Source organism: Scleropages formosus, chromosome 18 (genome assembly GCF_900964775.1).
Source record: "Scleropages formosus chromosome 18, fSclFor1.1, whole genome shotgun sequence".
NCBI classification, from domain to species: Eukaryota; Metazoa; Chordata; class Actinopteri; order Osteoglossiformes; family Osteoglossidae; genus Scleropages; species Scleropages formosus.
In genome coordinates this window covers 12,819,780-12,834,084 of record NC_041823.1, presented here as the reverse complement: position 1 = coordinate 12,834,084, position 14,305 = coordinate 12,819,780, and the positions used below count along the sequence as shown (strand labels likewise).

The following is a 14,305-nucleotide window of genomic DNA, read 5'->3' as shown; positions in this document are numbered from 1 at the left end:
CCGCCGATCCGTCTTTCTAATTAGGAGAGAGGAGACGCTCACCGGAGCCTCGTGTTCTCCGGTGAGAAGATGTTCAGCCAGAAGGCTCCTCATGCCCCCCAAACGCTGCGCTTTTTCCCACAGAAACGCTGAAGATGGCATACCTGTAACTTGAAAAACAGATGGTTTTTGTCTTTTGAATATTTATAACAAACAAAACAATATCTGTGCTTTTCACCCTGAGGCCAGCGAGGTGTTAAAAACATCGGTTCGCTTTAATAAAAGAAAATCTCGCCTCGTCGTCGGAGAAGAATGCATTAAAATGAAACAATTTCCGAGGAATAATAAAAAGTGGGATCAAATATAAATATGTTGCAGAGTTACGACTGAGCGAAAGTAAAGGTCACGGCACGGTATTTTCTTTTTTTCCTTGCCCTGCATATCGTAGGCAAATGCTCATCTGTCTGGATCACGTTTGAGCAGGCTTTCTTTCAAGAAGTCGCTTTTCTTTGGCGAAACGCGACTGGTTCCAGCAGCGCGGCGTTTCGGTAAAATAAACCGAGCCGTGTCGCAGTGATGCCCGCTTGACACCGCTGGCAATTCTCTCCACTCTTAGACTGTGGCATTTGCTATAAAGGGACATGCAGTTTTACAGTTTTACTTTGCTAGAAGACACGAGTAGACGTGCATGTCTGATAAATGTTGTCTTCAGTAGTTTATGCACCAGAACTATTGAATTTACTTTAATGGGCATACAGTGCATGTTTTTCCCCCCAGACATTACAATATTGCATTTTCTAGACCCTGAAAAGCTTTTGTACCAACTCTCATCTCTCTCTTTCAGAGTATGATTTCCTCCATTGTGAACAGCACTTACTATGCAAATGTCTCTGCGGCGAAGTGTCAGGAATTTGGTCGCTGGTATAAACATTTCAAGAAGACAAAAGATATGATGGGTAAGCAAAGTACAGTCATACAAATATTGTGCACGCGATTGTCCCGTTGTAGCTCCACTCGACAGTCCAAATATTTCACTTTTGTATCACTTCTCAATTTTTTGCTTCTTTCAGAGCGGGGAATTGTCACTTGTGTTTTGAGAGTTGGGCGAGACAGTAAACGGCTTCTTTTAAGTATGTGTTCTCGCATTGTTGCTTCGACAAAAACTCCAAAGCGCAGTTCTTACAGGTGTATGTAGATCACGTTTTTCCTCTGACGTATACTCTTTGTGCTTGGTCCAGTGGGTATTTTCGAGAGAAATTTTTTCCCTTTTTCTCTCGTTTTTATTTATGTTTTCCCCCTTTTTGAAAAACAATTCTCTGAAATTGGGCTTGCAAAGGCTGCTGTAACACCTGAATTTTGTATTTTGCTAGAGTAGCGCCTCAAACTGCTGGCTGTTTACGCACTTTATTTCCTTAAATATACATGTAAGGACACCCACCGAAGATCCCTTACTCTGCGCAGGCTCCACAGCATTAATTCCGAAATTAGCCGTCATCCTCCTCGTTGACCCGGCGCTGGCTGTTGCTCCACCCTCCTGCTTAAAATACTCCCAAGTCCGCAGCGATAGGAAAGGAAAGGGGGGAGGAGCGCTGCGGCCCACTGAACCCGAAGCATCCCTATAAACTGTAAACCGCAAGTGTCAAGAGTTTAAAGAGACATTCACGTCTGCGCTCGAACCCAGAAGACGTTGTGCTTCTTTTAGCTGTCTGCGTTCCCCTCTACGTTGCTCAGAGTAACGATCAAATTAGGGAAAGCAGAAGAACGTCGTCGCCGATAGTTAAAAATGTATTGTATGTAGGAGGGTTTGCAGCATGGAAAATTATGTGCGGTTACTGCTGTAAAATTAAATCTAGTCTATTTTAAGGCTAAATTTAAAAAAAGATTATAATTTCTACTTGACAGTTTACATATGTATTTTTTGAAATGGGGAAACAAGGTCATTGCTGAAACTGCCATCTGAAGGTAGAGCAAACTATGAAGCCGCGTTTGACGAAATGAAACAATGCATTGTGAGAAAATATTCTAGGTATTTTGGACTGAAGAAACTCAGACTTTTCGGAAAGGTGACTTGTGTGCAATGTGCGCTCCGTGATGCTGCGCGAGGGGGCAGCGATACCAAGTAAGGCTGCTCGACAGAGTCTCCACATCCGTGCCTTTGTGAGCGCAGAGGCCCTGACTCGTTCTCTCCCTGTCTCTCCCCTCCCTCTCTCCACACCTCTGTATGTCTCCCTTGCGTGTACCCGCACACGCGCAGTCATGCGCCAGCCCTCCCAGCTGGAGGGGTACCTGGGGGCGTGTGTCCTCCACGAAAGCCCACGCAGCACCGCAGTAGGTACGTCACACGTGCCGCGCCGGGTCCGTAGCGATGTCCTCCACCTCCGTGCTGTTCTCCTAATGCATTTACAGGTTCTCTTATTTATTTCTTCATTAAAAAGTGTTACGGATGAGCTTCCAGTCAAACGGCACATGGCGTTTTCAACGGCCCGCAGCTGCTTTTGCCCTCTCCTCTCCTGACGCGTTCAGCTGCGTCGCGATGGGACGTTTCCGTCAAATGGTGCCCTCGGCTCGCGGCTTCCTTACCTCTCCGTGCTTGGGTTCCTAAGGGAGACGTAAGACCCGCGAGCTCGGAATCGCGTTTCGTTTCAACCGCATGCGCTCTGTGAAGAAACACCTGGACGTTCCAAGTCCAGGTGGATAGTTACGTTCACGTTCATTCATTCATTCGGCAGACTCTTCTCCAGAGCGAGATGCATCTCGGAGAAAAATACAATGAGTGCGTTACTTCGACAGAAGGAGAGATTTGGATGCAGACGTGTGAATCTTGAGTGCAGTCAATCTGTCGCTTTCCACCATATGAACCCGTACACATTACACGAGTAGCTGCATGAAGGCTTTTTAGTTAGCTAAGTAGGCTTTTTGAGGCTCTTTCAAATTAGTTTATTAATTAGGATAGTCGTCGTTTATGATTATTTGTTCATTTAACTTTTCTGCCAAGCGCGTGCCATTTGTACCCCAAGCTACTTGGTTATTTTACCCATTTATACAGTTGGGCAGTTTTCACTGTATCGCTTGAGGGTAAGTACCTCGATCGAGGGAGGCGGAGTTCAGAGCGCAGATTTTCACTGAAGGTGACTGCTACAACCCCTGCTCCACCTGCCACCTCTTACCGGTGTGTGTTCTGCTCTGCCCTCCGCTAAAGTCGCTGCTGGCGAAGGCTCCTGAGTTTGTGTATTGAAAAGGCTTCGGTCCAGTACCGGGTGTCCTTGCAGGGTGTATCTCTCCACACCCTGCTGCATACCTCCCGTCATAGCCCTTTCGCAAGCATTAGTTGGTTGGTTTCCACAAGGCGTCATTTTTGTCGTGCTTTGGGTCTTCAGAGGGAGCACCATGCCTCCCACCCCTACTGGCCCACATGCAGACATCAGGACATGGGCAGTAGCGAGGGACGGTGCAGGGCCATCCGGGGCCTTAAAGGGAGCACTGGGTTTGCCCTCTGACAGTTTGTGTGCGGTGCGGACTTTGGCAGGACCCACAGAGTTGGGAGGAGAGAAGAGAGGAGGGTTTATCCAAGACATGCAGTTATTCAGTTATCACTCCCATACCAAGGCTGGTCTCTGCTGGTTTCTCTTCTTCCGTTGCACTATAGATCCATGTCTGCTTACATTAATGCTTGTGAAAAGCTAGGTAATATTTGAGCCATACTGTATATATGTTTGTAAAAGATTGCAGCATTAACTGATTTCACTTTGGCAATTTCTGGATTCTTTGTGAATGCAGCACTTTATTCAGTTTGTTTTTGTGTGTTTTTCTCCAATTATCGTCTAAAGGGCTACAGCTGAAGAGGCTTCAGTTTGGAATGCTGATCTTCTCATGGGATTCTCATGTTCCCACATAGCACTTGACATTGGCTTTGATGTTTCACTAACCTGTGTCAAAAGGAGATAGTCACAGGGTGACACTGTGTCGTTAAAAATTCCAGAGGCGCTGATTTATACTATCGGAGGGTAATTTGGCTTACGCAGGACTCGCCAGGGTAGCCTAGACAAGGAGCTGCGATGTTCGTTTTTAAGAGTTGGCCAATTCCGCATGGCAAGCTGTTTGTGTTTAAACCTCTCGAAATTTTTACACCGGCTAACTTGCATAGCTTGTTTTATGATTAAGGATAAACAATGATTCAGTTGCGTCTGTTCGGAGCAAACCGGTACCGCTGTCATTGATAGTCTGTGCCGACTTGCAGCTTGCCTTTTTTTTTTTTTACTTTTTTCACTCACGTGATTCTGCACTGAACATAATACTTAAATTTCATGAGCTACCAGGCAGCAGCTACCTAATGTATGTTTCCAGTGGAGGCGTCTATGTTTGATGGAAAGTAACTGTATACTTGTGTTTGCACACAATTCAGACTCGTTTCCATCTGATTGGAGGTCACAGGAGTTATGGCTGAAATTTCATGCAAAACACATGCTGCATGTGCAATGTGTTGTAAAAAAGTCTTTATTTATTTATTTATTTATTAGTTCGTTCCTTCGTTCATTCATTCATTTTATTTGGACATAATGGTTATATCTGAAATTCCATAGGAGCCCAATTCTTTTGGCATTGAATTAATCAGCAGGGTTTTTGTATATATATTTTTTTGTTGTTGTCTTTTTTTTACTCTGACATTTTGATAACAATACCCCATTCACTGTTTGTGCACAGTGAAAGAGAAGGCGGTTTTTCATTTATTTGGTTATTTACTTGTTTTTGGCTATGGACCGCTTTCTGTTATGAGCTGTTGTGAGTCAAATCATTAATATGCTTGTTTTGAGCCCTTTTTTCCCTCAATTTTTTTACATGGATTTTTTTAAAAAATAATATCTCTGCTCTCCATATTCAATGATACTGACCGACTGCCAATGAAAATAACCAATATTGACATATAACACAAGTGATGGCAATACAGAGATTCCCTTGAATCAATTCATAATCAAAGAGCAATTACAGCATATGAATCTTTCCACCCATGACTTCTAGCTAGCTAATTACAGAATCTTGCCAACATGATTGGTGCTATGATCAATATTAATTAAACAGAGGGGGATCAAATTTCCCCTGATATTATTGTGAAAGAGGCTGCAAGAATTGTTTGGTAGCTTTCTGAGCAATGAGTATATTATTATGGGGAATAACTTGTAGCCTCTGAGTCAATGATAAATTAAATGCACCACACAGAGTGATGCACAGGAATTACAGAAAATATAATTTATATTATTGATTGTATTGTCTATATGAAACCTAAAGGATGCGTAGGGATTGAATTTTAAGATCACACTGTGTTCCACATAGCCTTATTTAAATCATTGCGTTCATCCTCAGTTTTGCATAGCTGAAAGTAATTAATTACTTGTGCAGAACAGATTACAACGAGCCATTGTAGATTTAAGGTCCTAGTCTCATCTATGAAAACAGAAAATAAAATAAGCGAAAGAGATGTCATTGCTGGTGTTTGCTGCAGCACGTGGAATAATCCGCCTAAAACCAATATGGTGCTCGTTTGTCGGGGTGTCTTGTTCCACCTGCATGTGTGTTAGCTGAAGCATACCCTCATTTAAAGATGATTAAAAACTTTTGATGGATATTAAATGAGTGTCATTTTACCCAGCACTTTTAGTTTCCATTTTCCATCTATATCTGTGCCTCGTACTGTTGCAGACCGTGTTATTCATCACACTTTCTCTCTCTGCATTGATGTTTTTCAGCTGAGATGGACAGTTTGTCAGACCTGTCTCCGCCTGGAACAAACCACATGGGCTTCAGTCAGCACCCAACCCCAGGCAGCACAGCGGAACAGCCCGCCTCACCTGTTCCCATCCCCCACGGTGGCCAGGCCTCCGCTCGGGCCCAGCTGCCCGGCCTGCACCCCGGTCTGGTGTCCACGCCCATTAGCCCTCAACTAGTCAACCAGCAGCTCGTCATGGCTCAGATCCTCAACCAGCAGTATGCCGTCAACCGACTCTTGGCCCAGCAGTCGCTGAGCCAGCAGTACCTGAACCACCCGCCCGTTAACCGGGCTCTCAACAAGCCACTGGAGCCTCAGGTGTCCTCCAACACGGAGGTTTCTTCCGAGATCTACCAGTGGGTCCGCGATGAGCTGAAGAGGGCGGGCATCTCGCAGGCAGTGTTTGCACGAGTGGCCTTCAACAGGACGCAGGTGAGTTCTCACGTAGTGCATCTTGCCCACCTAGATGGTCATTCTTGTACAGGATTCGCTGGACTCTCCAGTGGTGGAGAGGTCTTCTTACGTCTTTGTTGCTTAATTTCAGGCGACCTCCCAGCCTCTCAATATTACGGTGTCGTGCCTTTCCGTTTTCATAAATGCCCAACAAGATGAAAGAAAAACTTAATTTTCTCACTTCTTGATATTGCATGGGGTGGCGAGGCTGGTAGGTGCCATGCCGAATTCTGAGGGCATATTGTAGCGTCACTATCCTGTTTGCCCAGGCCCGCCGACTGGCGTGCCAAGTTCAGGCAGACATAATCAAGGTTGGATGTTTTCTCAACCTAGTAGTGAAGCAACAGCTGCAGGAAACTGCAGTGGGAAATCGGATTCCCTCAGTGCTCTCGACGTGAGGGAGATTTTAATGAACCCCGGCAACATGTCAGCGTAGTTACTGTGTGGCCTCTCTCAGCGTGGCTGTACATTGTTTTAATGATGGTGTGCAAAAGTGCAGTGCCATTCACCAAAAAAGAATGGGAATTGATAAGTTGGCAACACAATGAGAAACTTAATAGAGGTAATGCTCCCCAAATTATTATGTAGCATATTTATCTAGAATTTTTTTTTTTTTTTTTGGAAGGATCACCCTTTTATATTTGTTGCTGTGCATTTTTTTTTTTTTTTTTTTTTTTTTTTAACGTCATGTTGGAACGTGATTAATTTGCAAAATGCCTGCAACTGACAAGAAGTGAAAATTCTGACTTTGTCTGAGAGGTATGACTACCTTCTTAAATCCTTTTTCCGAACGGTGTTCAGTGTGTTTTGTGGCTCTTTGCAATCCAAATGACACAGCTCCATGTTCCTTATATGTCTCTGTGGGGGTTTTTCTCACTGTTACAGGCATTTTTTTTTAATTCCGTAGTCAAGACCAAACCTACATGAATTTGTAATGCAGGCAAAGCGCCAGGCTAGGACTGAAGCACTCTATTGTTGTTAAAGGCAATTATTAGAACAATTTACCCATGAATGCCTGTTGGGATCGAGCACCATGACAACATATTCTCTGTCAGGTGAGGTGGAGGAATCTCTGCACAGTAACACACCTGGCAAAACGCCAGCCCCGAGAGGGCGGCGGTGGGGGGTGGGGGGGGGTGGAGCTCGGTCACGGACCACCACTAAAAAATGTCTGATTTCGGTCGACAGCAGCGAAGGGACCGATGTTGTCTGAAGATGTGCTGCGTATTTTTTTACGAGGCTGCAGCAAACCACGGTTCTTCTCCAAGGCTTTGATGTCGAGAGAGCCTGATAATATCTATTGGAATCGGAGCACTGAAAGGCGAGACCATGCGGAGACCAAACAGTCAGATTCCGTGCAAATTGTGAGCCTTTTTAATTTGTCCGCAGCATAAAGAATTTGTAATGAGTTCTTGATAGCTCTTATATTTATTGTACTCTTTCGGCCGCTCTTTAACGAACGTCACTTGTAACGACGTGTAATGAGAGAAGGCGTGCACCTCGACGTGGCGGCCTTGTTAGCGCTCAGATTCCTTCCCAGATTAAGCCTCTCAGCAGAAAGTGCTGCTGAAGCAGCAGGAGCCAATCGGTAGGCGCAGGAGTGGAGTAGCGTTGGAGTAGGAGTGGAGTGTGGTTACTCCAGCCACTAGAGGATCTACTCAGTGCAAGAGCGTTGAGAAGAGTTGGGTTGGGGTGCAGTCACTGCAGCCACTAAAGGACCCACTTTCGATGTCAGACCCAAGGGGTTCCGTAGACCAGGGAGCATCCGGGGGGCATTCCGCGTTTATACTGGAAGCTTGCAGTAGCTTGTATTGAACACATTAAGTCAAGTTAATTAGCTGCTTGAAGTGTTTACCACCTCAGGTGGAATAGAAATGTCTGATGTGCCACCCATCTGTGTGTCTGCACTTCACCTCTGTAGCATGAATAAAGACATCATTTAAAAGTCACTGGCTTATTAATATTTGGCTCCTAGAAAGGGGATGTCTACATGACTTCTGGTGTCCGTCAGACCCGTGTCTGAGAGTGTGAGAGAGATTCCCGGCAGTTTGTCTTTTTATTTATGTTTTTAACTTGCTCTTTTAATGACCGTTAATGGTCTGTACCAGACCTTTTCTTTTTTTATGGATACACCTAAAAATATTCTTTAAACGGTCATTTCAATTTATACCTTAAGGTTATTTTCTAGCTTAAAATAGAAAAAGAAATTTGAACTTAAAGGAGTTATCCACAATCAATTAGAATTTAATTTTAGCCGTCACTTGTGTCGAGGCCTAATTTAGATGCAAAAGATAGTTTTAGTGACTATTATTTTTAGGTATAGGGGATGCAGGTACGGTGAACCTGGAGTGAATAACCCATACTGATTGATGATGTAATGCATCAGAGGCCAGTTGGCGTCGCATGTGCCAACGCTCTAATGGGATTCCCATTTTCCATTTCCACTGGTAGGGCCTGCTTTCGGAGATCCTGCGCAAGGAGGAAGACCCCAAGACGGCATCCCAGTCTCTGCTCGTGAACCTGCGTGCCATGCAGAACTTCCTGCAGCTGCCGGAGGCCGAGCGAGACCGAATATACCAGGAGGAGCGGGAGAGAAGTCTGAGCGCTGCTTCGGCGATGGGTCCGGCACCGCTGCTTAGTACCCCGCCTAGCCGCCCATCGCAGGTACGCCTCACGTGTGCTCATCACACAGAACAGGCAGAATAATGTGGTCTAAAATGCATCCTTTTGGCCAAAGGTTAAGTCCTTGGTGAGGTCCTCCTATAGGCCCCTTGAGAAAGGCACTTATGAAGTGCTACTTTAAAATGTGTAAATGTAAGTGGCTTCAAACTGAATTATTATGGTAGTCAACAAAAGGCTTCTGCTGCTACAGCAGGAACACAAAGTGTGATTTATCTGATTTCTGAAGGTCTGATTAATGTGGTTTGAACCATCAGAATAGTAAATGTACGTCAAATCAGAGAAATACATTTTAGTACAGGCAAATTACCCTGATTCTCCCCTGTCATTTTCTCGCTGTTTCTCCTCTATATCTACTTGAACCAAATTGTATTATTTTTTTAAACACGTTGCAACTTTTCCACTTGAGTGGACGGTAAAAGTGTTTCTGTGTTTCACAAGAGTACAAAGACAAATTCATTCTGACGGGGGGGAGGGAGGCCTTTTTTGGGGGGGATAATGAGGGCTCCGATTAAAAGGGGGGGGGGGAGGATGCTTTTAGCGTGGCGGACGGCCGCCGGCATCTCGATTACAGCTTTGGTGCCCGTAATCGAATTTTAGCTACACTTCAGAACTACGGCAGGTGGAGGAAGACAGCTCTGCACCTTGAAGAACCTGACCATCAGTCAGGCAGTTTCTTACTTGTCAATGGCGAGGTTCAAATGAACAGATCTACATCCACATGTGAGAAGGCTGGGAAACGGCAGCGATGAAACACTGCAATGGTAGCAACCAGGTCTCCGTCCTTAGACCTGTCTCAGAAAAGCTAAACGCTCATCTGACACCCATATGATGCTGATAATCCCTTGAAGGACTGCATATATGGATAACGAAGCTACAATGAAAGCATGGATGTAAAATCTGTAGATAATCCACTGTAGTAGAAGTGCAGTTCTAATGATTTGAGGCTTTGACTAGGGGGCTTCTGTATGACTTGTACAGAAAACGATCCTTGATGAGGACGCAAACTTACTTCCTGCCACCCGCCAGTTATGGCGGACTCTCTGATGCTCCTGTGTGATCATATTTTTCATGCAGAGGAGAAAATAGGACTGCGCATTTATGCTAATGCTGAGAGACAACAAAACACAGTTTAAAAAATAAAAAACTTTAACCAGCACGATTTTGCCATCTGCATTCTGTGACGGTGCTGGGTGACTCTTTTTACTTTGCATGCAGAATTGTACCAAGTTGGCCAGAGGTCAGAAAATGGACCGTTTAATCTGGTTATGATGCATCTGGTGAAGTTGAAACTGGAATGGATAGGGATAGGTGAAGTGGAGTATGCTGTGGATCTGTGCTATTGTTCAAAGTGAAATTCCCCTGTTAATGATTTCGAAAATACACTCTATGTTGTGGCATAAATGGATGATGTCATTTCTGCCCTGTCCTGCAGAAATCACGTGGCACATATCAGCTTCTAGCCTCATTTTTCTGTACATTTCACAGTGTAGCTGGATGTTACATGCTGGGGTCTTTCTTGCTGCTGCCATTGCAATTGGAGGAAGCTAAATACATTCAACTGCATACATTTTATTGTGATTTGCTGTTTTAATTAAGGTATTGAATACTATCCATACTATATTGAAACCGCCTACGCAAAACGGAATCATCACGTACTTTCGGCCAGGATCGGATACTCGGCTTTTACGTAGAGGCTCCTCCCATCTCCTCCGCCCTTAACAAATTGTGTGTCGTCTTTGTTTTTTAACGTCCTTCGCCTTTTTGCTGTTGTGCAGTCGCTTGTGTAGACAGGTCTTCAAGTCATATTGCATGACATTCAGCTTGAATATCCAAGATGTTTGAAGTTCCGTTTTTGTGCACTTCTCTTTCAGGTGTAAGATGTGACGAAATGCATTTAGGACCCCAGCTGTTGCGGGTAGGATTCTGTACATATTCCGGACGTGCTAATGAAGCACCGTTTTCTTTCAGCCCCGGAGAGAGGAGTGCAGCAATGCCAGGGCTGAGGACTGGAATCCCAGAATTCCTGTGGGCATCTCTCCCGTGAGTTAAACTGACCACCGATTCTTTGGTTTTCTTGCCTCGTTCATTCCACCTCCCGTAAGACCGCTTCGGCTCTCTCTTCGACTTGTAATCGTTCGCTTCATTTCAGTTTGTGTGGACAAATGACACTGCCTGTCTGGTTGGATTCTTTTAATGCTGTGTCAGGAAGGAAAAATTGTTGTTAAAATTACACCGGATTGTCACCTAAAAGGTACAGATATTTTTCTAGACTCATTCAGGCTTTAATTCAAGCCTTTGTGCTAAGGCTTATTTAAAATATTGAGGAACATTGGATTAGAAAGCATGCAATAGAATGTAAGTTCTGACTTTTTCCTTTGTAGGAAGTTCTAATATATGTCTTAAAAAAAAGTCACCATCAGGTTGGTTCAGTGACACGCATTTTATCGTTTCGATATTAATCTGCATTATTTTCAAGCTATGCTCAGGCAGGTGCACATGACATTAGCTTTTTGTTCATAATGTGCTTGGAACTCAGGCTCCTTTGGTTGCTTTCATTAATTGAAGGTGCTTTTGAAACCAGAACTTCGGGCCATGTTTAGAAACAACACGCCATTTTCATGCGGGTGGCTTTGTCCGCCAGTGACGTTATATAATTACATTTAAAATCAAACATGTAACTGCTGTGATTTCATCAGAGCTTTTCAAATTGGGTGCCTGTAGGTGAAGCCGTCCCCCCTCCCCACCGAATGGAACGGCAAGTCCGACAACTGCATCCTGAACATAAACGCCTCTATCTATGATGAGATCCAGCAGGAGATGAAGCGGGCCAAGGTTTCCCAGGCTCTGTTTGCCAAGGTCGCTGCTTCCAAGAGCCAGGTATGACCAACCCCCCACCCCCTCACAGCCACAGTTCTTACGCCTTCCCTCTACAGTATTGAAGAGAAATGTTGGATTTGGCTCTTCCCAAAAGAGCACCAGAAACAATAAATGATTAATTCATATTTGTTTTATTTTCATTTTCCTACTTTCTCCCACAACTGCATGTAAAGTTTGTTTTTAGAAGAACAATATGGATATAGGATAGGAAAAAAAAGTTCTGTGAGGGTGGAAATCTGGTGTTTCCAAATAACAACGGGTAGAGACATTGGCAGAGCAAGAACTTTTTCCGGGTCTCAACTCGCGCGCGGTACACGTTTCAGTCTCTTCCTTCGACGCTCGCCCAAAAATGTTGACAACAGACAAAACCTATGATTGATAAGAGCTTAGGAATATCAAGAAGTACGTCGCAAAACCCTGTAATTTTTTGCACAGATTTTTGCCTTGTGGGGCTAAAGTGGTTATTTCAAGGTGTGCGACACAACGTTTCGGCATACATTTGTTTATCTGTGCTTTGTTGGAACTCTTAGTTCGAGCAGGCCCTTATCAAGAGATGGAACCGTGATGATAAAATAACTGATGGTTTGAATCTCACAACAGGCCTCTTCCATATTTCGACAGTTTTAATAAAATAATAAAAAAAAAAAAAAATAGTAATTTTCTCAATTTGACGAGACAAAAAAAAATGTATTTCGAGAGGCCTGAATTTGTCATTGGATTTAGCTGACAGAGCTGATTGGAGGCCGGATAAGTTTGTTTTATCAAATTGTGGTTGGATGCACCCTGCAGTGTTTTTGTTAGCGAGCTCAAAGCTGCGAGCGGAGAGGGGTGGAGGGGTGGAGGGGGCAGGCTCAGGGCGACAGCCGCATTCACTGCGAAGACTCTCCTTTTGTGTGCGGCGGAGAAACGGGTTTCCTCTGCGCGCCCCCTCGGCCCGTTTGTAGCTCCATTCGGGGCTGGTGTGAATGTGGATGGAGCGGCCGATAAGGACCGTGCTAATTACGCTGCTGAAAGGGGGCCTGGGAGAGCAGTTATCTCGGGCTCCATCTCGTAATGTGCACTCCCCGGGCAGCTGGTCCCTCACCCCACCCTGCACCGGGGGTGCTGGCAAGGCAGTGTCACGGGGGGGGGGGGGGGTGGATCCACAGAGGTTCGAGGGCCAGCTCGCTGCCTCCCTCCCTCTCCCCAGGGGGGTGCCAGGAGGTAGCAGCGGGTGGGGAGGGTCAGGGTCATGGGCATCTGATTGGCTGGCTGGCTGGCTGGCCTGGACTACCGGTGAGTGCAGGAATCCTCCACGGTGGCACGCTGTGGCTGTCTTGTCCTGGGGTCCTGGCACAGGCGGTAGGGGAGGGGGGTGTCTGGCGTGGGCACCAGTGCGGTTCTCCTGGCACAGCCCTTGCTCAGAGAGCGGGGGGAAGTAGGGGTGGGGGGCAGCCATATGGTCCCCTCTTAGGGTTAATGACCACAAAAGGGCTCCGTAACAGATCTGATCCATTTGTGCTTTCTTATTTTCAGATTTGGATGAAAATTTGTCCATTTGTTTCTACATGAATAATTCATCCGAATTCTAGGCTGTCACAGGAGCTGATTAACATTACGCTTCTTTTTTAAAAAACACAAATCAGTTTTTTTTTCTTTTTTTTTTTTTTTTTTTAACACACAGATATCAAAATTAATTGAGTGAAAGAGAAATATTACTGCCCTCTTAATTTACCGAAATGTAATTTTTGCCACACGTCTTTCCGCTCTGTCTCTCCGTGGTGTTCCGCTGAGGAGCGCAGTCCAGTTATTATGCCCGCGGAAGGGGTTCAAGAGGCTGCCTTTTCCATCCAGAGGTGGCAACACGGCTGCTGTCACGCGAGGAGCATGAGGCGCACTCAGTGTTGCCCGCACCGGGGCTCTCTCCGAATGACCACTGCAGGGAAAGTGGGTTTGGTAATTAGCAAAGCTCTAATGAGACAGAATGTCACTGATCTGGTGCTGTGCTGGCGTGTGGGGGGGGGGTGTTGGGGGGGGTGTGGGGGTGGGTGGCGGGGCAGCCTGCCATCTGTCATGCTGCTCCCAGGGGCGGGGGGAGCACATCGCTGGTCCACAGCCCAGAGGGGACTGCTGGACTGCCGACCTGCATCCAAAGTACATCCGTCTCCCTCTTTCATCCCAGACGCTTGTCCCTCGTGTGTGTGTGTGTGTGTGTGTGTGTGTTTCTTTGTTAAATACACGTAATTCCACTATCTCCTTAGCTGCTCATTCTACATTATATGTTCTTTATCCCTGGTACACTTTACATCAAAATGCAGAACACACCCCTCCCCCAAATTCCCACAATCCTATCCCAAAGGCAATGTCCTCGCCCCATCCCGTGGGCAGATGTCAGGGGACCTTTTCGGGAGCTCGGCTTAGCGCGGCCTGGCTTGCGCCTGTGTTTGGAAGGCGTTGTGGGTCACCTGACTGGAACAGGTGTGGCCATCGTAGGGGGACGGGCTCAGAGGGATCAGACGGGCTCCAGGATGTTGGAGATCACAGTCGGGCCCGTCCTGCTCGTTCATCCAATCC

The 14,305-nt window shown here is 45.7% G+C and overlaps 1 protein-coding gene across 4 annotated transcripts in view; it reads left to right on the top strand.

Moving 5' to 3' along the window:
- Positions 1-14,305, top strand: part of satb1b (SATB homeobox 1b) — a 45,202-nt gene that overhangs the window by 21,131 nt on the left and 9,766 nt on the right. For 3 of the 4 annotated variants that reach the window (XM_018740738.1, XM_018740735.1, XM_018740737.2), the window contains exons 6-11: positions 824-935; positions 2,234-2,311; positions 5,721-6,172; positions 8,645-8,857; positions 10,844-10,915; positions 11,597-11,752. In XM_018740738.1, the coding sequence (XP_018596254.1) occupies positions 824-935; positions 2,234-2,311; positions 5,721-6,172; positions 8,645-8,857; positions 10,844-10,915; positions 11,597-11,752 (1,083 nt within the window). The remainder of the gene's footprint in view (positions 1-823; positions 936-2,233; positions 2,312-5,720; positions 6,173-8,644; positions 8,858-10,843; positions 10,916-11,596; positions 11,753-14,305) is intronic. The other variant, XM_018740739.1, reaches the window with a different exon arrangement.